The 26,977-nt window shown below is 33.3% G+C and overlaps 1 protein-coding gene across 1 annotated transcript; it reads left to right on the forward strand.

Moving 5' to 3' along the window:
* The first annotated feature begins 8,031 nt into the window (after positions 1-8,031).
* LOC148545633 (uncharacterized) lies at positions 8,032-9,189 on the forward strand. Its single transcript, XM_088499079.1, has 2 exons — positions 8,032-8,950; positions 9,047-9,189. Exons 1-2 carry the CDS (start codon positions 8,032-8,034, stop codon positions 9,187-9,189), a joined length of 1,062 nt encoding a protein of 353 aa, XP_088355205.1.
* Positions 9,190-26,977: the final 17,788 nt, after the last annotated feature.

A 26,977-nucleotide genomic window follows, 5' to 3' on the forward strand; every position in this document is an offset into this window, starting at 1 on the left:
TATGAAACATGTGTACGCACGAATGCCATAGGACGCCAGGATCACCACGTTAGGCAGCAAAGCTTCTAGGTTTAACTTTTGAATTTGAAAAAGTGTATCCTAAACTTTTAAAGCGTGTCCTTTTTTTCAAAACGTATTTTTAGTTTTCTCCTTTATTCTCTTTTGATTCTTGTTTTATTTTTTACACTTATCAAAGTACAAAATAACTCAAAAAAATATTGATCATGTTCGGTAGGTCGGGTACCGGACGGTTCGGGTTAGGACCCTGAGGTCAACGCTTGGGATGGTGGAGAGGCTCGTCTGGTCGTGGTTTCCTGGTCTCGGGTGTGCGAGGTCCCGAGCACTTCGTATGTAGAGGGGGGTGCCACCTGCAAAGACACTCCGACGCTCTTGTCAGAATATGTGCAGGCGGAAAGGAGGTGGTGTAAGAATGTGACGTACCTTGGGGGGAGAGCCAGTCTCCCCCTTATATACATGTCAGTAGTGGGCCCCTTCAATGGTCAGGCCCATACCCTCAAGGGCGCTGTCCTTCGGCTGTGTGCAAGCCGTACGGGACGCGTGTCCGGGTCGGGTGGAGGGCGCATTACTGGGCCGGCGAGAACTCGGGTCGGGTTGACCCGCGTGAGTTTGGGCCAGGCCGTAACAGTGCCCCCGACGCGTCAGCGATGGCCGTGGGGGCCATTGGTGGCGCGTGATGTTTACACTCGTGCGTTGTCGTCGGGTCGGCTGATCGTGGGAGGGACGCGTCTCTTGCGCGCGTGTCTCTTGATCTGCTGTGGCATCTGTTTGCCGTTTCGTTCTCCGCGCTGGGCATTTAATGCTCATAATGATTTGAAAAAACCCGTGCGCAAAGACTATCTTGCCCCTGCTTCCTTTCGCGCTTTTGGGGGTGGTTTTTAAACAGTTTTTCTCCCTATCCACCTCCCACTCTCACTATTTCCAACTCTTTTTCTCCCTAACATCCAAAGCTTTCTGTGCGAACTCCCTCTTGCTCCAACTTTCAGTCCAGATTTCCTTCATCGTTCCAGGTAATCTTCTGGTTTCTTTCTTCTGGTATCTGTGTTATGTTCTGTTGTTGTGTGATTTGCTGTTTGCGTTCGTTGCATGGCTGGTTTATTTTTGTTGAGAGGTTTTTCAGTGCTGGGGTAGGTGAGTTAGGGAAGGGGTACCATTCCAGGATAGGCTTTTTTGGGTGGTTTGTGAGGTAGGCGTAGTTTTTAGCCGTATCTGGTCATGATTGAGTTGAAAAGGTGTAGTTTCTGAGTTTTTTCGTGCGGGAGGTTTCTGTTTATGAATGTGAATTTATCGTCCTCCTCGCCGACTCTGAACTTTTCCAAGTCTCCTTCTGGCTCTGGTCTGGGTTTGTCGTCTACCCTGGCGTCCAGGTCGGCCAGGAAAACCCCTGACGCTTCCTTGGATTTTTTCCTGAGAGAAAGGCTGGCGTGGTCGCAAGCGACCGCCGTTTCCAAGTCGCCCCGGAGGGATCCCACGGATCCGTCATCGGTGATGAACTTCATCACCAGTAGTTTCGTACTGATAGCTGCCCCCAGGTCGTTAATGGTCTTTCTCCCCAGGATGATGTTATAAGCCGTCGAATCTCGTAATATTACAAAGTCTGCCATGATTGTCCTCCGTCTTTGCCCTTGTCCCACAGAGGTCGGGAGTGTGATGATTCCGTTTGGCTTGATGAAGTGGTCTCCTAACCCTACCACACCGTGCTGGTGGGTCGTCAGGTCGGAATCTCTCAATCCCAGGGCATCGAAAACGTTTCGGAACATGATGTTTGAGTCTGCCCCCGTGTCTACCAGGATTCGTTTGACGAGGCCAGTTCCGACCCTAGCCGTAATGACCATGGGCGGACTTTCCGGCACCTCGTCAAACCATTGGTCCTCCGGGCCAAAAGAGATAGGTGGGAGACCTTTAAGACTTCTAACAGGTGAGGTGGAGACCGCTAGGACCTTGGCATCTTTCTTCTGCGCCGATTTCGACCTCGGGGCGGTATTCCTGGCCGTCACCACGTTTACCACCGTGAGACCGTGGTCGTCACCCTCTGGTTCTTGTCGTCGTCTTGTTGGTCGGGATCTGTCTTCGTTGTCGTTATCCCGGTTGCGTCTCCTTGGTTCCCTTATAAGGTGGGAGAAGTCGGCGAGTTTGCCGTCCCTGATAGCTTGCTCGAGGGCATCCTTTAGGTCAAAGCAGTCTTGGGTCTTGTGCCCGTAACCCTTGTGATACTCGCAGTAGAGGTTCTTGTTTCCTCCCGTCCTGTCCTTCAGTGGTCGGGGCTTCGACAGTATCCCCTTTTCTGCTATCTGTTGGTAAACTTCAGTGATCGATGCCGTGAGGGGGGTGTAGTAGGTGAACTTCCCAACTCGGGGAAACGGTTTGGGTGGTTTACTCGGACCGCCGTCCCTGGCGTGTTCCTTTGGTCTTTCTCTGGCTTCGAAGTGCCGGGATTGGTTGTAGGCGGGCTGCCGTTTATTGGTAGCCACAACCCGGCTGACTTCCTCGTCATTAATGTATTCTTTGGCCACGCACTGGATCTCTTGCATTGTCCAGACGGGCTTTGTGGTGAGGTGTTTCCTGAAGTCCTCATTCGAGAGTCCGTTCGTTAGACACAAACTTGCCACTGAGTCCGTCAGACCGTCAATTTCCAAGCACTCGTCATTAAAACGGTCCAGGTACTTCCTGGTCGGCTCTCTGGGTCTCTGTGTTACCCCCAGCAAATTAATCGGGTGTTTGGCTTTGACAATCCTGGTTGTGAACTGAGCCAAGAAGGCGTGGCTGATGTCGGAAAATTGGGTCACCGAGCCTTGCGGGAGGTTGTTAAACCACCGTATTGCTGGGCCCGCTAAGGTGACTGGGAAGGCGCGGCATCTGACCTCATCTCCCACCCCTTCTAGGTTCATCCTGGCCTCAAAGGCCGTCAAGTGTTCCAGGGGGTCTTGCGTTCCGTCATATTTCATATCTGTCGGTTTGTCGAAGTGTTTTGGTAGTCGGACCTCGAGTACAGAGCGGTGGAAAGGGGTCGCTCCTATTATGACGGGTCCTCGGGTAGTTCTTCTCGACTCATTGTTCTCGCGGTGGGCTTCCTCGTCGCCCCTGTTCGACGCGCGCCGCCTTTCGTGTCGGGCGTAGATGATGGGGTCGCGACTTCTCCTTCTGGGGCGTACTCGCCCCCCAGTGCTCTCCAACTAGTACTGGGGGCTCGGCGTGCGCCTCGAGCGGCTCCTCGAACGGGAACGGGTGGGGCTCCGTTCTGGGGAGCGTTGGTCGCGCTCTCTTTCTGCTAGCCGGCGCTCTAAGTCCTGCATTCTATGGCGTAGTTCTTGCATTATCCTGGCGTGGTTATCACCCGTCCCCCCGAAGGGGCGTCTCTCGTGAGTCTGTGTCGCATCCCTCGGGGGCGACCGTTGCTGTTGCCGGGATTCCGTCGCGACGGCGCCTCCCCCGAGTATGGGAGGCGCTACCTCGGAACCTGTCCCAGTCTGGACCAGCACGAAATCCATGAACGGTTCCCACAGAGGGCGCCAATGTTCGGTAGGTCGGGTACCGGACGGTTCGGGTTAGGACCCTGAGGTCAACGCTTGGGATGGTGGAGAGGCTCGTCTGGTCGTGGTTTCCTGGTCCCGGGTGTGCGAGGTCCCGAGCACTTCGTATGTAGAGGGGGGGTGCCACCTGCAAAGACACTCCGACGCTCTTGTCAGAATATGTGCAGGCGGAAAGGAGGTGGTGTAAGAATGTGACGTACCTTGGGGGGGGGAGCCAGTCTCCCCCTTATATACATGTCAGTAGTGGGCCCCTTCAATGGTCAGACCCATACCCTCAAGGGCGCTGTCCTTCGGCTGTGTGCAAGCCGTACGGGACACGTGTCCGGGTCGGGTGGAGGGCGCATTACTGGGCCGGCGAGAACTCGGGTCGGGTTGACCCGCGTGAGTTTGGGCCAGGCCGTAACAGATCAAAATACCAAAAATCTTAATTAAAACAAAGACAATGTCTATCTTGAATTTAAAAAAAAATTACTAAAAATATAGATTAAAAACATAAAATTCCTAATAAAAACACTAAATTATTACTACTATTTAAAAAAAGGAAAAGTCTAGGGGGTCAGCAACTTTGTTAAATTCTGGCCAGCATATAACCAGCAAAAAAAAGTGAACCATTGGATAAAATCTCACACCAATCTCACACAATTAAAACCACAATTGATGACTATTTGATGGCAACAAATCACAACCGTTACTGGCCCTAGCATTCCTCTTAAAAAAATAATAACTAAAGGTTACTAAAATACGCATGCATCAATATACAAATTTAATGTCAGTGAAAGTTTACGAGTAAGGGCTGATAAGTAATTACCTTATTACAATCTAAAAGAAGATATTTATTTTATTGATAGACCTCAAGGAGGTAAAAAGTTAATTTGTCCTAACTTTTGATGAGGTGGTATGATATTCCTCCAATTAAAGGAATACCAAAGTTGAGGCCAAATTTTCAACACAACACCGGACGGAGATGCAGAAGCTAATAATACTTAGTTTGTATTGTCTTTGGGACCGCAAAATATGGGGCACTAGGGATCACATCATGCACAAATTCGGTCTCCATATAATCAATTTCTTAGATCAAGATAGGCCAATGATTTTAAAATATTTTAAAATATTACCAAATTAAATATAATAGAAGTTTTTTTTTCTTCTTTTTATTCCTTTTTATCTCTTTTTTTTTTCCCTTTATTAATTGGCATCATTATAAGGATATATTATTTGTGGGTACGTGCAGGATTCGCATCAGATGTTAAGAAGGTGATGGTGGTGAATGTTTGAATTTTTGTAGTTGGTGGCCACTATAGTTCCGTGATGGATACTTTGATTTACTTGGTGCCCTTATTTATGACCTTACCATATAAAAAAGATATAACCATCCATAAAAATCGTGAACCACACATATATAGTACACGTTACATATCACATATATCATATCATAGATAATTATTGATTGCCTTAGCTATGACTATGAGGGAGGCGTGTGGACGCCATGTGCTAGTGCTTTGGACTTTTGCCAACTTGTGATCTTCACATTGATCATTGATCTCTTCCTTCTTTAGAATCCCCTACAAAAGTGCAATTTCTTTTTAGACTTTATTATAATTTATAAAAATTTAATTTTGATAAATTATGTGTTAGTATATATATATATATCAATAAAAATAAGAGTTATGCTACATATATATCAAAATCAGTCACCAGTATAAAATATATGTTAGAACACAAATATATATATATATATATATATATATATATATAAAAATAAGAGTTATGCTACATGTATATCAAAATCAGTCACCAGTATAAAATACATGTTAGAACACAAATATATATATATATATATATATATATATATATATATATATATCATATCAATAAAAATAAGAGTTACGCTACATGTATATCAAAATCAGTCACCAGTATAAAATACATGTTAGAACACAAATATATATTAAAAATAAATTAAATCACAAGTATTTATATATAAATACATTGATAACTAATTTTAGTGGCTGATTTTAGTGTACAAATAGTATTTTTGTAAAAATAATTATTTTTTATATTAATTATATAAATAATTATTTTAAAATAAATATAATTAAAAAATTATATAAAATACATTATACTGTAAATGCACAAAAAATAAATCTTATTATAAATTACAAATAAATTAAATGTATTATAATAATCCTATTCTTAGTTAGTAGTTCTTCTCTTTTGAAACGACCAGCTGTGTTGCTGTCTTAGGTCAGTTCTAATTAATAAGGTGTGGAATTATTTATTTATTTATTTATTTTTTGTTTCTAGGACTTTGTTGCGGCTAATTTTTTTGGTTATGGAAGACCTGGGTGTGTTGTGCTGGGTTATGGGATCAGAAGGAGCTAGACCAATATGTGGGACAGCTTTTTTGCTCAGAGTTGGTGATAAGAAATCGGACCATACGATTTCTTTTTTTAGATTGCTTTGAACAAATCGGAGGGTCCGTTTTGCATGGAGAAAAGATCTGAAAATAACATAAAGGATATTGGACCCTACGAATTGTCCATGAACAATTTTTTTTTATATTCCCTAAAGGAAATCGCATGGTCCGTTTTCATTGTTAACGAATTTTTGGAATTAGGTTTAGCAACTCGCTAGGTCCGAGTTGTGGAGGAGTAATTTTTTTTTATTTTCCCTAAATGAAATTGGATGGTCCGTTTTCATTATTATATAGTTTTTTTTTTTTTTGAATTAGGTTACACAACTCGCTTGGTCCGATTTGTGTGTGTATATATATCCTTGCGAAGATGTGTAAACCTTAATCCGCCGACCAGATCTAACATTTTTCATCTTCTTCGACTTCTCTTCTTCTTTCTCATGGTCTGGTGTTGAGCTAGTTGGCTTGGATAGGAAAAAATTGATAGTGAAATATTTGTGTCTATTTAATTGAGTGAGAAGAATGGATGATAGAGTCCTTTTGAAAGTGTATTATTTTAGTCAAATTTTGTTGCAGACACCTGAAGGAGTAAAATTTGTTTGTGAAGATCCGTTGGATGTTATTACCCTTCACAATTTTATTTGAAGAGTTTAAAGGTGTGATTTGTGATAAAATAGATTCGGAGATGGCAATAAAAATATCATGTATTTTATACATATATCCTGTACCAGTATTTGGTGGATTCGTTCAATTTCAGACGAAATATATTACGGACGAAACGAGCATGCAGGAGATATTTTCAATGTATATCGAAAGTCGTGCTCAAATCTCGTTCACCGAGTTATACATTGAATTCGAACAATCTGAGGCCGATCGAAACATTTTACGGGAAGACTACAATAGTGACAGTGAGGAAGAGTTCGAAAGCAATTACGAAGTTGTTGGCCCAGACGGAGATGAAGACCAAGGTGACGGCAGTGTGGCTCCGAATGTGACAGACGTTGAAAATACACTCGCGAACGAAGTGCCATTTGAGGAGCCATCTTTCATGCGAGTTTTGAATTTGGAAGCCATGCATACTCCGGAGTTTCCGGACTATATGAGTGCAGGTACTCGTTCAGCATTTGTAAAAGAGTTTATTTAGTCAAGTTTAAGATAAAAATAATTTGAGTTAATTAGTATTTAGGGTCCAGTATTTATTTAGTTATTTAATTAATTAGAATTTATTAATAAGTATTTATTAGAGTATTTATGAAGTTATTTAGGCGACTGGTATTTATTTTTAGTTAATTTGTATTTATTTAGTTACTTAGTTAATTTTGGTTTATTAATGAGTATTTATTATAGTATTTATGAAGATATTTAGGCGATTAGTACTTATTTTTAGTTATTTAGTTAATTTGTATTTATTTAGTTTTTAGCTAATTAGGGTTTATTAATGAGTATTTCTTACAGTATTTATTTTTAGTTATTTAGTTGATTATTATTTATTTTTAGTTATTTAGTTAATTTGTATTTATTTAGATATTTAGTTAATTAGGATATATTAATGAGTATTTATTATAGGATTTATGAAGTTATTTGGAAGATTAGTATTTATTTTTAGTTATTTAGTTAATTTGTATTTATTTAGTGATTTAGCTAATTAGGGTTTATTAATGAGTATTTATTATAGTATTTATTTTTAGTTATTTAGGTTATTACTATTTATTTTTAGTTATTTAGTTAATTAGGGTTTACTAACGAGTGTTTATTATAGGGTTTATGAAGTTATTTGGAAGATTAGTATTTATTTTTACCGAAATATTTAGTTAATTTGTATTAATTAACAGTATGTGTTAATGTGTTTGTATTTTTATTTAATTGAAATTGAGATAATAACGTAATGTAAAGCTTATTTATATCGTTATTGATGTTGTGAGTACTGATTAACCTTTAATTTTGGTCATTAAACAATCGTGTATTAAATATTTATGGTATGGCTACCGTCCTGGCAGAAGTTCCTTTTTTCGCAGATGGTGAATTCGCCGTGGGATGGAATTCAGTTCTAGGGAAGCTATTATTAAGGCGATGAAGGAGTATACCTTCCGAAGATCTGTAGACTACCGTGTGTATGAGTCGGAGCCGTTGACATTTTATGCGAAGTGTACACAGTACGGGTCAGGGTGTGATTGGCTTATCAGAGTTAGCATGATCAGCAGAAAGTACTGTTGGGTTATTAGGAGGTACAACGGCAATCACACTTGTACCAGAGCAACCATTTCTCAGGATCATTCGAAGCTGGATTTAAATACAATTGCAGAAGCCATAAAGCCGTTGGTTGAGGCTGACCCCTCTTTAAAGGTAAAATCAGTTATTGCAGAAATTCAGTCGAAGTTCAACTATACCGTCAATTATCGGAAAGCATGGTTGGCTAAGCAAAAGTCAGTTGATAAAATATTTGGAGGTTGGGAAGCATCCTATGAAGCGTTACCTATATGGTTCGAGGCCATGTGTCATAAGGAGACATCAGCTGTCGTGCATTTTGAGACTATGCCTGCATATCAAGGGGATGACTCGGTAAGTGATATCCGGGTATTGCATCGAGTATTTTGGAGCTATTACCCCTACATTAGAGCATTCAGACATTATAAGTCAGTTGTCCAGGTGGACGGGACTCACTTGTACGAAAAGTATAAGGGTTGCTTGTTAGTGGCCATTTCGCAGGATGGTAACAACAATATCGTCCGGATTGCATTTGCTATTGTCGAGGGAGAGACTTCTGATGCGTGGCACTTTTTTCTGAGTAACATGCGTCAACATATTGTGACTCGGGATGGTGTGGAACTTATATCGGACCGACATGAGTCCATAAATGCAGCTGTGGAACGCAGTCACGGAGCTTGGTCACCTCCTAGAGCTTTCCACATGTTTTGTATCAGGCATATTGAGTCGAACTTTCTGAGAAAATTTAAAGCACCGTACCTGCAAAAGCTTGTCGTCAATATAGGTAACATTGATTACTTCAAAGTTTGTTACTAATGAAAATGCGAACAATCTAAACATCCTGAAGCTTATTTTGTGTTTGGTATATGATATTGTGCAGGATATTCGAGGACGGTTCGCGAGTATGAATTGTGTTACCATCGTTTACGAGAGCGAGGCGAGGCGTACACTAACTGGTTAAACCGTATTCCCCGTGAACAGTATGCATTGGCATTCGACGGTGGTTACCGATGGGTCACATGACGACTAATCTAGTGGAATGCATCAACTCAATCTTGAAGGGTGCACGCAATCTTCCCATCACTGCACTTGTGAAAGCAACATTCTACAGATTTAATGAGTTGTTCACATGGAAAAAAGCCGAGGCGGAGGCTCGGATTAATGCTGGCCATGTTTTTTCTGAGCATGTGACTGCCAAACTTCATGCAAATCAACTTGCATTAGGAAACATTCAGGTTAATTGCTTCGACAGGCAGAATGAAGTCTTTGAAGTGCGTGAGATGCCAAGTGGAGTGGAGTATGCTGTTGACCTCCGTCGCCAAAGATGTGACTGTGGTGAGTTCTAAGTGGACCGGATTCCTTGCCGGCATGTGTTTGCATGTTGTGCAAATCAACAACTAGATTGGCAGGTGTATGTGCATGATGTTTATAAGATGGACCAAATTAGACGCGTTTATCGGGCTAGGTTTAGGTCACTAGGGAATCCTACAACGTGTCCTTCTTACAGTGGTCCTCGATTCGTACCGAACCCGTACCTGAGACGCGTTGCCAAAGGTCGGCCCAGGATGACACGCTTCTTGAATGAGATGGACACACGAATGTTACATCGTCCGAGGCGATGTAGGCAATGTGGGGACTGAGGGTCACAGTCGTAGTAGATGCCGTCAGGGAGGTGGTCCAGGTACTGACCATAATGTGTAGTAGGTTTATATGATATTTGAAACAATGTAACTTATGTCAATGTACTTTCTGATAATGAATCATCGTTACCTATGTCAATGTACTTTATTATAATTGAATCATTGTAACCTGCGTCAATGTACTTTACGATAATTGAATCATCGTAACCTATGTCAATGTAATTTATGATAATAGAATCATTGTAACCTATGTCCAAGTGAAGCGTCACATGCAAAGTCATCATACATATAATAGTTAATGAAATTTAGGAACATCAACTGAAACATACAATACTTAGTTGGTACTTAGGAAACTATAGTCATACATAAATAGTTAAGGTATACATGACAAAAGATAACTGAATCATAAATAAAATTAACTACACCACAACTACTTCCTCGATGTCCACTTTCCAAAGTTCACGATGTTCTTGCATTTCTTTGCGGCCTTTTTGAACACAGACGGAGTGTATCGACTCGCGCTACGACGCGGTGGATCAATCCTGAGATTGTAGCCTTTGCCAGTCTCATCTGGAGTACAGGTGTCACCTGTATATAAAACAATCAAACCAACCAAGTATATAGTATAATCAACCTTAACCAACATACCATACATGAACATAATATCATCAGTTGACCAAACTGTCGTCTAAACCTATCAGTAGCATGCCATTCAATATATTTGAAAGATACCAACGGCACCGTTGCACTCCAAATGACTGAGTGCATGTAGATGTCCGCAGGAATTATGTCTGGATCAACATGCTCAATAGAATATGCAACCCACAAAAACTGGTAACAGTAAAGCAAACAAATAATTAAAATCCAAACAATTATATCACTAGATCTGAACCAAATACAACATTAATCCAAACACACCTGGCATTCCTGAAGATCATCCAAGGCCTTTCTAAAATGAGCAAGCTTAAGATATCTATAGACTCGGTCTCCACGCTCCCAGTTACGCCACCTAATATAACGCAATTTATTAACATAATTGGATTCTAAATATGAAGATACTAGGTAAATGTAAGATAATGTTACCTGTTTGCAAGCAGAAAACTGTGGGATTTCCTAGGAACCGGCGCTAGATTCGGTAGGTGAATCCATGTCCAACATAGTAGAAGTGTTAGCGGACCATCGATTTCCTTGCAATCAAAACGTGATGCCATGCATAAACTCCTATACAGGTGTGCTAGGCATGCTGATCCCCAATTATACTATCCAATACTAGCAAAATCACTGAGCAGAGGCAGAAACTTCCAGTGGACAGATGCCCCAGACTTGTCTCCAAAAAAGATCGTACCGATCAACAACATGATGTGGCACTTAACGTACACATGTATACTATTTTCATCAGTCAACTGTAACCGTTCTTTTAAATTCCGTAGCCACGTAAGTTTTATGCCGCTTCCTCGATAATCCAACTTTCTCGGTGTGACCCCAAATTGGTGCAGACACTCCGCCTCTAAGGCTTCAAAACTACTCAAAGTCATACCTGTCACTGGAAGACCATCGGTCGGAAGACCGAAGATCATAGCCACGTCTTCCAGTGTCACGGCACATTCACCAACCGGAAGGTGAAAGGTATGAGTGTCCGGGTGCCACCTTTCCACTAAAGCATTTACCAGTGTTTTCTGACATTGAACAACTCCAATCTGGGCGACATGGTAAAAACTGGTAGATCGTAAATGCTCATCCACCCTCTCGTTGTACCGATCCGGAGGGACAGGGTGATCACAGGTCAGCATCCGGTTACCCTGCAAAAGCGTAGCAAAATTACGATTCAAATTACACAACTATCATACATAATATAAAAATATCTAATTAAAACATATAATTTTACTCATAATACTAAAAACTACCCTAAAATAGCATATTTCTGTCAACATTATTCCAAAAAAATTAATCCAAAAAAATTATAGAACGAAATTATAGCAGTTAACTAATTAATTATTATTACTAAAATTATTACACAAAATTATAAACAAGTTATTTTTATTACTAATTTATTATATTCAAAAAAATTCTCCACAACACTTAATTACATTTAAGCACACATTTTCCTAACTATTATTTAAACATATAGCCTTAAATTTTTAAAATTACTTATAACAAGTAACTACTTAACTCTAATTTATAATATTATTATAAAAATTTATGAACAAGTCATTCTTAATACTGATCTACTAATTTCGAAATAAATTGTAAGCAAGAATTAATTATACTTAAACACACTTATCCAAGTATCATTTAAATATATATTGCTAAACTTTTAAAATTAATTATAATAGTTGACTAATTAACTGTAATTTCTACTATTATTACAAAAAATTCTAAAAAACTATTTTTTTTATTTCTAATCTATTATATTTACAAAAAAATCAGCCACAAGAATAACTACATTTAAATATATACATTTCTAACTATTATTTAAACATATATTCCTAAATTTCGACACTTAACTATAACAACTTAATTATAACTACTAATATTCCTCCAAAAATTTTTAAAAACGTCTGTTTTATTTTATTTATAACCTATTATATATTATAAACTATTTTAAACAAGAATCAATTATATTTACACTTTTTTTAAACATTTATTTTTAAATTTATATCAATAAAATTATAAACTCAGTCATTCTCAGTTCAAGTTCTAACAACAATAAAGTTAACTAAATTACAAAACTAATACTCAGAACTATAAAATATTAAAAAAATTTAACAAATAAACTTACATAATCAGAATAGTTGAGATATTTTACAATGTGAAATTCCGGACGATCAATTTTTCTAGATTTTGATTTCTTGGACATTTTCAAAATTTTTTCCCTCAGCCCACGGATGAAGGAGCAAGCTTTCAAAATTTCAGGGAGGAAGAAGATGGCATGCAACTCGCTGGGTGGGGAAGGAATGGGAAAGTGAAGATACGAAGGCAACTTGTGGGGTTAAAGGGGGCACCGTCCTGGGGAGTCATGGGTGTGCGACACGTGGATTCGCCTTCCACAACTCGGACGGTCTCCGTTGTGCCTGCTATTCGCTCGGTCCGATTTCTATGTGCACTGACATCATACGCATGTAAAGCTCTACTTCTCTCCATAACGCCGTCCAACCTAAACTGTGGCTCCATAATAAAATTAATTTGAGCTTTGTTGCATAACATTAACCAACCTTGGATATTTTTATGAGACAAGTAAAAATTAAATAAAATAATGAGTATAGGTTTGGACCTTCTGAACTTGGGAGTCATTCATGCATCTACAATAAAAGTTGTTGTCTACTTAAATAATAAATAATAGAAAAATGTTAGAGGATTAATAAAATTTAATTTATTATTTTTAGTTAAAAATTAGTCAATAATATTTAAAAATATAAACTAAAAATATATTGTTGAGTTATTATACTAAAAAAATTAAATTGATAATTAAAATATTAACAAAAAATAATAAATTTTATTGATTTTTATTTTTTTAAAATAATATTGTTTGGATCTAGATTTGATTCTGGTTTCGATGTCTAATTAATAACTTAAACTTTTAAGTAACATTATGAAGAAATTATCCAAATTAAACTGAAGATCAAATAATTTATTATGCTCTTTGTTCTTTAGAGTGAGTGTACAAAATTAGTCAAAGAAAGAGAAAATTCTTTATATTTTAGCCTAGAGTAGTTAAAGTCCAAGCTCTCTCAATAGAGAATATATACCATTTTTTCAAGGCCATACACCGAGAGATAAGAAAAGAGAAAGGGTTCTATTTCTATAATATATTTCCAATTATAGGTGGGTCTCAAAATTGGCACCCCATGTGCATTAGACATTCGTTATAACCGGTTAGGAGGTATATTATTATAATAAAGTCCATAAATAAAAATCAAATTAACAATACTTTCCCCTTCAACAAGGCTTTAGTCCAACCGACACAAAAAGCTTAATTAGGGTTTAATTAGTAGGATTAACTGTTATTTGACATTTAATTAGTCTACATCCAAGATTTTTTAGCCTAATAAGTGTCTGTTTTTTTACAATAATAATAATAATAATAATTTTTTGGATCATATTCCGTTATTAAACTCATATGGTTTCATCCTAAAACCTAAGGATATTCATGGATTAGATTCAATCCATATAAACGCAATATTTATCTGAATCCGATTCAAAAATTGTAGATATGATCTAATCTGCACACTAATAAAATTGAATTACAAATTTTAGGTAAATATCTACATATGTAAGCCGTATATCTGATCTATAGATCTGTAAAATAAATAAATAAATAAATATTTTTATTATGTTTTATTTTAATTAATAATTATTATATATGTTGTATTATTTTATTTTTATTACTTAAAAAATATATGTTTAATAATATTCAAGGAATAAACATATTTAAAAGAATGAAAATAAATTTTTTATTTATATTTTTAATAAAAATAAACTTTTTAAAATATTTTTATATTTTGTGAATATATCTAATATTCAATCTAATTTGATCCACAAATTTGTGGATCGAATAGATCCGAGCCTAAAAACGAAGATATTAGATCTAATCTATCTAATGATTTTAGCACAGATTGAATCGAGATTTTAGCCATATCTAATCGAATTCATATTCACCCTATTTACATCCCTTACTTAATGGTTTTGAATATTATCTTAAGCAATTAGTTAGTATTATTTTATAACGATAAATTTGTTAAAAAAAAAGAATTGCAAAATATTTTGAGCAATACACAAATTAAGTTACATGCCCCACTACTTATTAGAAGATATTATAATTAAGAATAATGATTAAGAATTCTAATTTATTTTTTAATTATTTTTTTAATGTTTAAATAAAGAGAAAATGACAAATAAATTTTTGACTTTTTGATCCGTGGACATTTATTTTTAAAAATTTAAAAATATATTTAAGTTCCTAACTTTCTCAAAATCTAGACACATTTATCTCTATTATTCACTTGAATTTGTCAGGCCTAACGAAAAATCAAACCTGATTTCTATTATACTGATTTGGCTAATGTGAATGCTCACGTAGGAGAATTTTTAAAATGGAACAAATTAAACTCAGAAATTGATATGTTCAGATTTTGAAGAGGTCAAAAACCTAAATGTATTTTTAAATTCTCAGAAACTTAAATATTCGTAGACAAAAAAATCAGGGATCAATTTGTCATTTTTTCCTAAATAAATAAAACTTTATATATATATATTTTAAATATCAAATGATAAATATTCAATTTTTTATTTAGAATTAGGAAGATAAACTAGGATTATTAATTATTTTTTATAACTAATTATATAATTTAATACAACTATTCATATAAAATCAAGCCGTAAAGCGAGTCCGTGAGGATCTATATACCATTTTAAGCTTCCATAATTAGGGGGTGGCAAAAGATTAGAGCACCAACCCTTTACGTATGAGCTTTGTTAAAAGATAATAATAATAATAATAATAATAATAATAATAATAATAATAATAATAATAATAATAATAATAATAATGCGTTTGTAATTTGTATGGTAATGGACAATGGTGACTATATTGACTCATGACTAGTGACTAGTAAGATATCAATTAAATGTACAAAGCATGCTCTCAAATATGTTTATTATTGTTAGGTGGGCTATGCTAGGCCCAATTTAGCTTCACGTTGTTCCGAATTCCTAATTGATTCTTGAACCTTAGCCAATCCACGCAAGTTGGGAATAATTTGAATGCATGTACCTTAACTCTTTGTAACTAATTAACTATACATAGATGAATTGATTGTATGCTTAAATTTTATATATAGTTTTAATGTTTTGTTTAATAGCTTTGGTTTGTGTATCTTAGCTTTTTTGTCTTGAAATTTTAAATCTCCTATGGTACTGTCTTGGATAGATTTCATAGACATAAGGCTAACCTTGTCATAATAGACGATTTAAAGGAAAATTATAAAACGAAGAAGTCAATAAACAATAACCTTGCAGTGTTTGTTTATGTTCATTAGATCACCTGCAATTTCTTTTCAGTAATGTGTCTTATCTTAGCAAGATACTAACCACCATCTTGGACTTTCTTCCTTCATAAATCATAAATAATAAAAAATCAATTATGTACAATTACAAGCTGCATGATTGCATCCATTCGTATTTTTTTTCAAAGAAAGAAAAATGAGAGATTAGCTTAATATCTTGTTGCCACTTATGATATTAATTATTTTATTAACTCTATTCATATTTATTTGTGAGCTCAACCATTTCGATACATGCCAAAGTATTGAGATTAGGATAAACTAAATATTGATACTTTTTTTTTGTATTTCTCATTTCGACAGGCCAAAAACTAGTCTCTCACGGATTGGAGCTTTATTTAAGAGTTTATTGTTGGCCAATAAATTGTTGCATACATACTTGCTTAAACAGACTAATAAATTAACTATTAAATCAATCTAGCTTAGTTTAAATATTGATACCTTTGTTACACAGTCACAAGAACTACTGACGAAGATTTTGGAACTTTGGAAGTTGGAACTACCAAGATCCAGTCAACAAAAATAAATCAGCCATTATGGGCTTGATTATGGGTAAAGGCTTAGGAGAGAACCCATTCTCTTTTCTATATCTCAAACTAAAAAATGATAAAACGATAAAAATGAACAAACTTTTCTCAGTTTGTCTCGTGAAAAGTAGGGTATGCCAGCCCAAAAAAATAGGGTGTCCAATGCCGGAGGTAATTACTAACTCCTTCTACGTATATAAAAAAAAATAAATAACCTCCTCCTACTGGTGGAGTTCCCTTTTAGTTTAGGATAATTACTAGGAAGATTCTACGGTAAAATTTCTCCGCATGTGCTCAAGAAGCGTGGCACTAGAGAAGAGACAACACGTGTTAGCCTTGTTTCTATACTTTTAGACAAGTTTTATGTTAAAATTTGTCAACGTTATGAATGCTAATTATATTGGTTTAATTTATTTTTAATGTGATAATTTATTTGTTAGGTTTTATTGGTTTTGAAAAATTTTGACCGTTTTAAATTTTTTGTAAATATTATCCATCACATAGAAATTGGTCCATAAAATAATAAATTAAAACAACAATAATATCCTTCTAAATTAATAATAAAAAAAGAAAGAGTTAAAATATCACCATCTAACTTTTTTTTCTTTCACTGAAATTTTTATTTAAAATTATATTTTTATTTTATATATATATATATATATATCCTCATATTTAACTTATATAATAATAAATATATTTTTACCTTTAAAGCAGAGATAAATCCAAAAATTTAGTAGAGGACATGTCAAAAATTAAAATATTATATAGTTAAATATAATATTATATATTTAGTAATATATATAATCATAACTAATATTTTTTAATTAAAAGATACTAATAAGTACTTGTTATATAAAAAAATTATCTTAATTTTTATATATATATTTTTTATTTTAGATTTAATAAAATATAAAAAGTTATCTATTTTTTATTAGTTTATTTTGTTGAATATTATTATAACAGTAAGTTATATTTTTATGTTTCATATCATAAACAAATATGCTATAAAATAATATAAATAAATTATTCTAATAATTTTTATATATATTTAAAATATATTCTTGAATAAAATATATAAAATATAATTATTTTAATGAATTTACTTAATATGTTATAATTTTAATATCATAAAATAAATAAATAAGTTTTAAAATAATTTATTTTCATGCATGTACTTATAAAGATTTTTTTGTTATTATAAATATTAAAGTATTTTTATATGATAATACGTATGAGCATTAAGAGAAAAAATATTTAAAAAGAGAAAAAAAGTTTAAATTTTAAAAATTTAAAAAAATTATTTAATAAAAAAGATTAAAAATAATATTTATCTTAATTTAAAAATTATTACTTATTTTTGAATTTAATAATTTAATTATTTATCTAAAATAGTTAGTTACTCTATTTTAAAAATAAAATTATATAATATATAATAACTTTAAATACTTAAAACCATCAACTTTGTTCAAAAAAGTTATGTTTGCTCTCTTTTAAATTTGTCCCTGCTTCAAAGAAATCATTTATTCAAAATGAATGACTAATGTTATTTTTATTCTGTTTCTTTTTGTTTTTGGGTTTATATTTTTTTATGAAATTAGATAAAAATCTATTGAATAATTAAAATTTTTGCTAGAACATTTTGGTTTTGTTAAATATAATTTTTTTAAAATATGTTTCATCTAATTTAACAAAACCAAAATTTTTCAGCACAAATTTTAATTATCCAATAAGCTTTTATCTACTAATTTCATGAAAAAATATAAATTCAAAAATAAAAAAATATAATAAAAATAATACTAGTGATTAGTTTTAAATAATTTTTTTAAAAACAAAAAATCTTTATTTTTATTATTATACAAATTAAATATGAGAATATATATATATAAATAAAAATTTCGGAAACAAAAAAAAAGATTTGGGTGATGATACCCTAACTCTTTATTATTATTATTATTATTATTATTATTATTATTATTATTATTATTATTATTATTATTATTATTATTATTATTATTATTATTATTATTATTATTATTATTATTATTATTATTATTATTATTATTATTATTATTATTATTATTATTATTATTATTTTGGAAATATATTATTGTTGTTATTATTATTTTAATTTATTATTTTATGGACCAATTTATTATTTTATGGACCAATTTATTATTTTATGGACCAATTTTTATCTGCTAGATAATATTCACAAAAAATTTAAAGCTAAACGCTTGACAAAATCAATAAAACCTAATAAAATTGTGAAAGAATAGAAAAATAAAAGAATTATGAAAGAAAAAGATGAAGAAATTTTATTGATTGTTGATTGAATGAAAATGTAAACTATAAAGGTAAAACTAAGTATATATAGAGTATTGGCCTATGAAAGATAAAATTAGATAAAGATAAGATATAGATAAAGATAGAGATAACTATAAGATAAGATAAAGACTAAATTATAATTTAATTTGTATATTCTGTTGGGCTGAATTTGTGGGCCGTGAGACGTCTTTATTGTTGTCATGGGCTAAGGTGGAAGAGTGGTTTAATACGCCCCCGCAAGCTGGAGGATGAAAGATGTCAAGAACACTAAGCTTATTCAGATTAAGATGGAAGGGTTGAGGAGACAAAGGTTTGGTGAAGATGTCAGCTAGTTGCCCAGAAGAGGGAATTGGGAGAAGTTTCATCACTCCAGCTTGAGCTTTTTGTCGAACCAAGTGACAATCAACCTCTAAATGTTTGGTCCGTTCATGAAAAACCGGGTTAGCAGCAATATGAAGAGCACTCTGATTATCACAATATAAAACTGGTGGGCGAATAGGAGAGATGCGTAAAAATTGTAACACATTTATTATCTATTGAAGTTCACAAGTTGTGTTGGCAAGTGCACGATATTCTGCTTCCGTGGAAGAGCGGGCAACGGTGGTTTGTTTCTTGGTCTTCCAAGAGACTAAAGAACTACCTAAGAAGAAACAATAACCTGTTAAAGATCGCCGAGTGTCAGGACATCCGGCCCAATCAGAGTCACTGAAGCCGAGAAGCTGAATTTCTGATTCCCTTGGAAAGAAAAGTCCTTTGCCGGGACTAGTTTTCAGATATCGTAACACATGCTTGGCAGCTTGAAGATGAGATTCAGTAGGAGATGCCATGAATTGACTTAATTGTTGAGTGGCATACATGATGTCCGGTCGAGTAGTGGTGAGATAGATAAGACGGCCAACCAAACGACGATATATAAAAGGGTCGGATAGCAAGGGACTTTGGTCTTGATATAGTCTTGTGGTACTATCCATTGGAACAGAGGCAGGTTTAGCACCTAATAAACCAGAATCCTCCAAAAGATCAAGACAATATTTTCTCTGAGATAAGCAAATTCCCTTCTCTGATTGAGCAACTTCAATACCCAAAAAATATTTTAATGGGCCCAAGTCTTTAATTCGGAAGTGTTGGTGTAAAATAGACTTGATGGCAGCAAGTTCAGAAATAGAATTACCAGTGAGAACAATGTCGTCAACATAGACTAAAAGGATAGAAATTTGATCACCAATGAATTTGACAAATAAACTATAATCAGATGAGGTCTGCTGATATCCATGAGATAGCAAAAGATGAGAAAGTTTGTCATACCACATACGACTAGATTGTCGTAAACCATACAGTGACTTTAGTAGCTTACAGCATTGATTCGGTTGAGGAGATATAAATCCGGGTGGCAGAGTCATATAAACATCTTCAGAAAGATCCCCATGTAAGAAAGCATTATTGACATCCAACTGATGTATAGGCCAATGCTTCATAGAGGCCAATGCCAAAACTAATCTGATAGTGGCAGGCTTGACAACAGGGGAGAAAGTTTCCAAGAAATCAACACCTTCAGTTTGAGTGAACCCTTTAGCCACAAGGCGTGCTTTATATCGATCAACTGAACCATCAGGCTTGCGTTTGATGCGATAGACCCATTTACAGCCAACCGGCTTAACCCCTGCAGGGCAATCAACAAGACGCCAAGTTTTGTTCAGCTCAAGAGCATCCAACTCATCTTTCATAGCACTACGCCAATTAGAGTGTTGATTGGCGTCCTTAAAAGACTTTGGCTCAATGTCAGAATGTAGAGATAAAAGAAACTTTTTATGTGAAGATGAAAGAGAAGAAAAAGACATGACTGAAGATAAAGGATACTTGCACTTTGACGGAGATTGATTTGTAGAGATGAGAGAGGAATTACACAAGTAATCAGAGAGATATGCTGGAGGTCGGTGAGGCCGGTCGGAATGACGAGGATGGGGTTGCTCAGGTGGTGAAGAAGGTGACGGGGGATGAGAAGGTGATGGTGGACTAGTGTCTAGTGTTGAAAGGGATTCGGTGGTCATGGGTTCAACTTGGTTAGGAAACGATAATGAGGAAGAAGGAGAGGTTGTTGGAGAAAATAAAGAACTAGGTGGAGTTGGGTCAATGGGTATAGGTGAGGGTTCAACTGGAAGACTAACTGAATCTTGTTTTTGAGAAGGTGTGTTTGGCAATGTTGGGATAAGTGTCTGGAATTGGACATTTTTTGTGACTAAGGGCAAGATCTTTTCATAAAAAATTACGTTTCTAGAAATCTCAATTCTTTTATCTTCTAAAACATAAACAATATACCCTTTAAAACTAGATTGAAAGCCAATAAATACAGCCTTTTTGGCTCTTGGATCAAATTTTGATCTATTTGCCTTTTGGGTAGAAACAAAACATAAGCATCCAAAAACTTTAATGTCATGATAATTTGGTGGAAGATTGAGTAAAATCTCAAATGGTGTTTTAAAATTAATTGCAGATGATGGAACTCTATTAAGTAAATAAACAGCATGTCTAACAGCATAAGACCAAAAAGATGATGGTAAATTAGATTGAAACATAAGAGCACGAGCTATATTCAAAATATGTTGATGCTTGCGTTCTACCCTTCCATTTTGTTGAGGAGTTTCAACACAATTACGTTGATGAATAATGCCCTTTGAAGCATAAAAATCAGGTAAAATAAATTCTGGTCCATTATCAGAACGAATAGTTTTGACTTTGGAGTTGAATTGTGTTTCAATTAAAGTAATAAAATTTTTTATTTGATTCTGTACTTCTCCTTTTGATTTTAATAAAGTAACCCATGTAAAGCGGCTAAAATCATCAACAATAGTAAAAAAATATTTATGATTATGAATAGAATTTTGTCGAAACGGACCCCAAATATCAAAGTGTAATAAATCAAAACTTGCATTGGCTTTGTTAAAACTTTGAGAAAAAGAAAGTTTCTTTTGTTTAGAAAGATGACAAATGTCACAAGCCTCGTCATGATGCATAGAAATAAAAGGAAATTGTTTATGTAAATGATTAAGTCTTTGCCCAGAAAGGTGTCCTAAACGAAAATGCCATATATTGGAAGGTGTAATGGGTGGAGATTGGATGGAATTTATGGAGTGTGTAGTGGATGAATTTTTACCGAAATTGGGTTCAAAGACATATAATCCCTCTCTCATTCTGGCCAAATCAATTGTCCCCAAATTGTTGCTCTGTAGAGTGCAAGAAGAAGATGAAAAAGTGAGTTCACATATGAGTGCTGAAGTAATTTTTGAAACAGAGATAATATTAAAGTTGAAATGAGGTAAATAAAGAACATCATGAAGAACCAAGGATGGTGAAAATTGAACGATGCCTTTATAAGAAACAGTAGTTCGAGAACCATTTGGTAAATGAACAATAATAGGAGAAATTTGTGTGTAAGAAATAAACCAAGACAAATTTGATGCAATGTGATCTGTGGCACCAGAATCAATGATCCAAGTATTCAAGAATGAATCTCGATTTGAAGAATTGTTAACAGTAGAAAAGATATTGAAAGAACAAAGATAATGAGTAGTTGGACTTGGCAGAAGTTCAAGTTGGTTTGAAGGACGAGCTTCTTCATTGAAAGGAAGTGCTATGAAAGAAAAGTGTTGGGCTGACGAAAGGTCCAAAAGAGACTCCGGATGAAGTTGCTGGTGTGCCCTTTCTCCTTGATCCATGGATGTCAGCAGAGCTCAAGAGGAGCTCTGATACCATAATAAAATTGTGAAAGAATAGAAAAATAAAAGAATTATGAAAGAAAAAGATGAAGAAATTTTATTGATTGTTGATTGAATGAAAATGTAAACTATAAAGGTAAAACTAAGTATATATAGAGTATTGGCCTATGAAAGATAAAATTAGATAAAGATAAGATATAGATAAAGATAGAGATAACTATAAGATAAGATAAAGACTAAATTATAATTTAATTTGTGTATTCTGTTGGGCTGAATTTGTGGGTCGTGAGACGTCTTTATTGTTGTCATGGGCTAAGGTGGAAGAGTGGTTTAATAAAACCCAACAAATAAATTATCATCATTAAAAATAAATTAATCTAATATAATTAATATTCATGATGTTAACGTTTTTTACTCACTCTGTTTTAACATAGAACTTGTCTCAGCAGATGAGAAAATTTTTTTCCATCAGCACAGTAGCATTATCCTAATTACTAATATGATGGCTAAATTAAATTTATATATATAAATATGATAAAAAAGAGAACAAATAAAAATACGATATATGGATTATATTATCTACATTAACATTTAATTAATTTTTTTGTAAGACAATATTATGTCATTGTTTATACTAAAATATTTTTGTGATTTATTAATAAAAACATAAACATCCTTTTATTTATTTATTTAAAGACAAAAACATCTTTATTTTTATCTTTTGACAAAATAACTATCTTTCTAAATTTATTAAATAACAAAATCCAATTAACTTTAATTTTTAATTTTAAATTTTAAATAACTAAAAAAAAAATACGTGAAATCACATTTGAAGAATAAATTTTTTTCTCATCTTCTCTTTCTTCCCATCATGAGGATATTGTATGTGATTAAGTAAAGCCTAATACCCTGATTGATCATTGTCCGAAAATTCTTTAAGACCAAATCAAAATTTTATATTTATATTGTCCATCAATCAAAATGATAAAAATAACAGTATTCGAGATTAACCCTTTTTTACACATTTCATCAAATCAAATTTTTGCAACCTAAGAAGAAAAAAAAGTAAGGAATTGAGGCTACTACTAACCAAAACCAATAACTAGTGTAGTAGTTGGTACAATTGTTTGTTAAAATTTAGAGATATTTATTCTATTTTATCGTTTATTATGGATTTATGTGTCTAAATTTATAATTAGTTAAGATTTAAGTGTCTCAAAAATTTTTACAAAAGTTTACTTGTTCTATTTTATTGCTTGTCCTACTTTATTGCAGTATATTGTTGATATAACAGGAGGCATTTTGTTCTATGAAATAATTTTTTGATACGTATTCAATTAATGTTACACAGAAATAAAATCCGTTAATTTTAAATGGAGAATTTAACAGAAGAGTAAAAAATTTGACAAAATTAATAATTAAAGATCACATTGTCATTTTTTAAATTGACGAAGGACAAATTATTATTTTAAACCATTATTAGACCAGAGTAAAATTTTACTCTTTATATATCTAAGAAGTTGCTTTTAATGTTGTTTTGAAGTATTCACACACCTCATAAGCTTCTTTTTGAACTATCCTCTACAAAACATTTTTGAACTAACATATATTTTCAGCTGCTCATAAAAAAAAAACAATTTAATAAGCCTTCTTAAAGTACTATATCAAAACACGATTTAACTTTTTTTTTTTTTTGTGTACATTTAGTCATTTCATCCTCCTCTTTATTTTTATTTTATTCATCAGAGCTTCAAAGCAAACACGCAAAGGAACTAAATCTTGTCCACAGCCACCATTGTCCTTGTAGATTGTTCGTTTAATGGTAGTTGTTAGCGTTAGACAATGAGAAATGACATATTTTTTACAGGGGGACAGAGGATTAGTGCCGGTTGTGGTGGTACTGGATGTGGTGTCATAGTAGATGTAGACTTTAGAGACAAGAGAAGAGAAAAAATAAAACAATGACAAAGAGAATAAGAAAATATGAGAATAAGATCAATTTAGGAATTTGACCGAATTAAAAATTTATTTGAGAATTAGTTGTATATCATTTGCCCCAACTTAGCGGGTTTTTTTTTATCAACGAAAACAAACTCTTATAAGTGATAAACCTTTCAAATACCATTTTAATAAATTACTTTTATTTTTTAATTATAATAATTTACCAATTTTACTTTAAATACTAGATATTAAATATTAATATAAATATTTTATATTTATTTTTGTAATTATACCACTTAAAAATGGCTTATTTTCATATCATAAATACAACAAATTATCTTAAAATCACTTTTTTAATGTTGAATTGATCATCAGAAGAAGAATTAGACTAAAAATTAGATTACATTCTAAAAAAATAAGATTTTTATTGAAAAAAAAAAATAAAAGACTTTCATAAAAATTCTCATAAAATCGAAGATGAAAATTTTATTCTAACCATACATGTTAGATCATGAATTAATAACTGCATCTAATCTCTAAAAAATTCCAATTGTTTTGAATTTTTTTTATTTTTATTTTTGGAATGGAATATATATAAACATAAATTAATTGTCATATATTCAATTATTTTAAAAAACAATTATACAAATAAAAATGATGAAAATAGGTTTAGTTTTTATCTATTTCACATTTCTAACACTCCTATCATAAATAAAAAATAGAAATCTTCCCGTACAAAAATCCTGCCCCAATGAATAAACCATAGTTGTCAGAACCGAACTCATAATCAAACCGATCAGATTATTGTGTTACTGAATTATTGGTTCAATGATTAGATCACTGGTTGAATCAGTTAACCCGGTCCTATATAAATAAAAAATAAAATATAGTCAAAATTTTAAAATTAAAATTTAAAATACATATTTTCACTAATATTTTAAGAATATCTAGTTATTTTAAAACAATATGGAACAGAAACAATAAGTATTTTGTTAATTTTACTCTATCATAAATATTTTATTTTATTTTTATATTAAAATAACTATTATTTTTAAATTTTAATAATTTATTAATTAATTTATATCTATTATACTATTATATACTACAAATATGTATTAAAAATTAATATTAATAGATATTTTATAATTATGAAAAAAAATAAGTGAGTTTAAAATATTTTACACTATCAATACATCAAAATAAAATTTTATGTAAATATTTAAAATATTTTACATTTATTTTAATATTGTATAAATTCTGAAAAATTGTAAATTAAAAAAAGTATAAAACTAAAATTAAATTATATAAATATAGAATAATTTAATTGTGTATATATATATATATATATATATATATATATATATATATATATATATAATAATTAGAATAACAACTAACAAAAGAACGGATAGGCTGGTGGCATAGAATGCTTCTCTCTTGCTGGAGCACTAAGGACCTGCGGACCTGCGGAATTGTGATCAGCAGACACACAGAGAGCATGAATGGCACACCGGTTCCCCCTGAATGTGGTTGTACATTCACCGGAGCGGCTGTTCCATAATCTTACATTTCCATCCGAGCATCCAGTGGCCAAATTGGAAGCATAAAGCCAAATTAATTTTCAAACATGATGAAGTTCCTTGTATCAAACATGTAGTGAGTTTATAGTTTCAAGCTAAAGATAGTTACAACCAGGGCTCAGTTAGTTCCTAGATTTTCACAAAGCATAATTCACACAAACCTTGTGGTTACAAGTGGCACAGGATAAGGAATATTGTACATGCCAAATGACAAGTTTGTTATCCAAGCCTCCAATTGTAGCCCATGAATCATTATCACAATTTCATTGAACAAAGTTATTTATGGTTAACATCTATGACAAGTGACAATATCGACAGCACATCACATATTATGAGAAAGAATTATGTCAAAAAAGCCGTGTTACACTAGAAACCAAGTCAAGCCACTCTTTAGTTCATGTTATTTGATGATCATGTATTTTATTTTACATGTTAACAATAATTTTACATCTAAAGTGAGTTATTTTTCTCTAAACTATTTCCAATTATGTAGCACTGCACAGACACAAAGGCCATGAAAGGTTAATAAATACCTTGGTTAAAAGGCAACACATTCAATGGACTCTGAATGAGAAACCAGAGTATCAATAACATGTTCACAGTACTCATACTTCTTAGAGAGCTTGCAGAAAACTGAGTTTCAATGCTTGAACTTCTTCAAAATAGAATTAAAATTTAAGAACTGAAAAAAGAAACGAAAAGTGCAATGACCGAGACAAATAAAACAATGGTTAAGTACTGAAAGTGTTTGGGTTTGAAGTCCTTACATAATTATAGCGTTATTGGAGGGTTATATTATGCAAGGAGATAAGTTTACAAAGAACCAGACTTTCACAAAAGCCAAATACATTTGGATCAACGATTGTCTAAATCTCTTTGTCTTGCTAGGAGTTGCTAGGGAAGAGAATCACCAAGCCACATTCGAATAAATCAATTTCCATAAGCAAATCAACCAAATAGCTAAGATCTCATATGTATGAGCATAACATAATATGTCAATCTTGAGCACTACAAGAATTTGGCCGA

Source organism: Arachis ipaensis, chromosome B9, assembly GCF_059453495.1.
Source record: "Arachis ipaensis isolate K30076 ecotype BB chromosome B9, ASM5945349v1, whole genome shotgun sequence".
Classification (NCBI taxonomy): domain Eukaryota; kingdom Viridiplantae; phylum Streptophyta; class Magnoliopsida; order Fabales; family Fabaceae; genus Arachis; species Arachis ipaensis.

Bases quoted from the DNA above. Each gene is read 5' to 3' on its own strand.
- LOC148545633 (XM_088499079.1), top strand. From the start codon at position 8,032: ATGAAGGAGTATACCTTCCGAAGATCTGTAGACTACCGTGTGTATGAG. The intron at 8,951-9,046 runs GTAACATTGATT...GATATTGTGCAG, and splicing joins AAAGCTTGTCGTCAATATAG to GATATTCGAGGACGGTTCGC.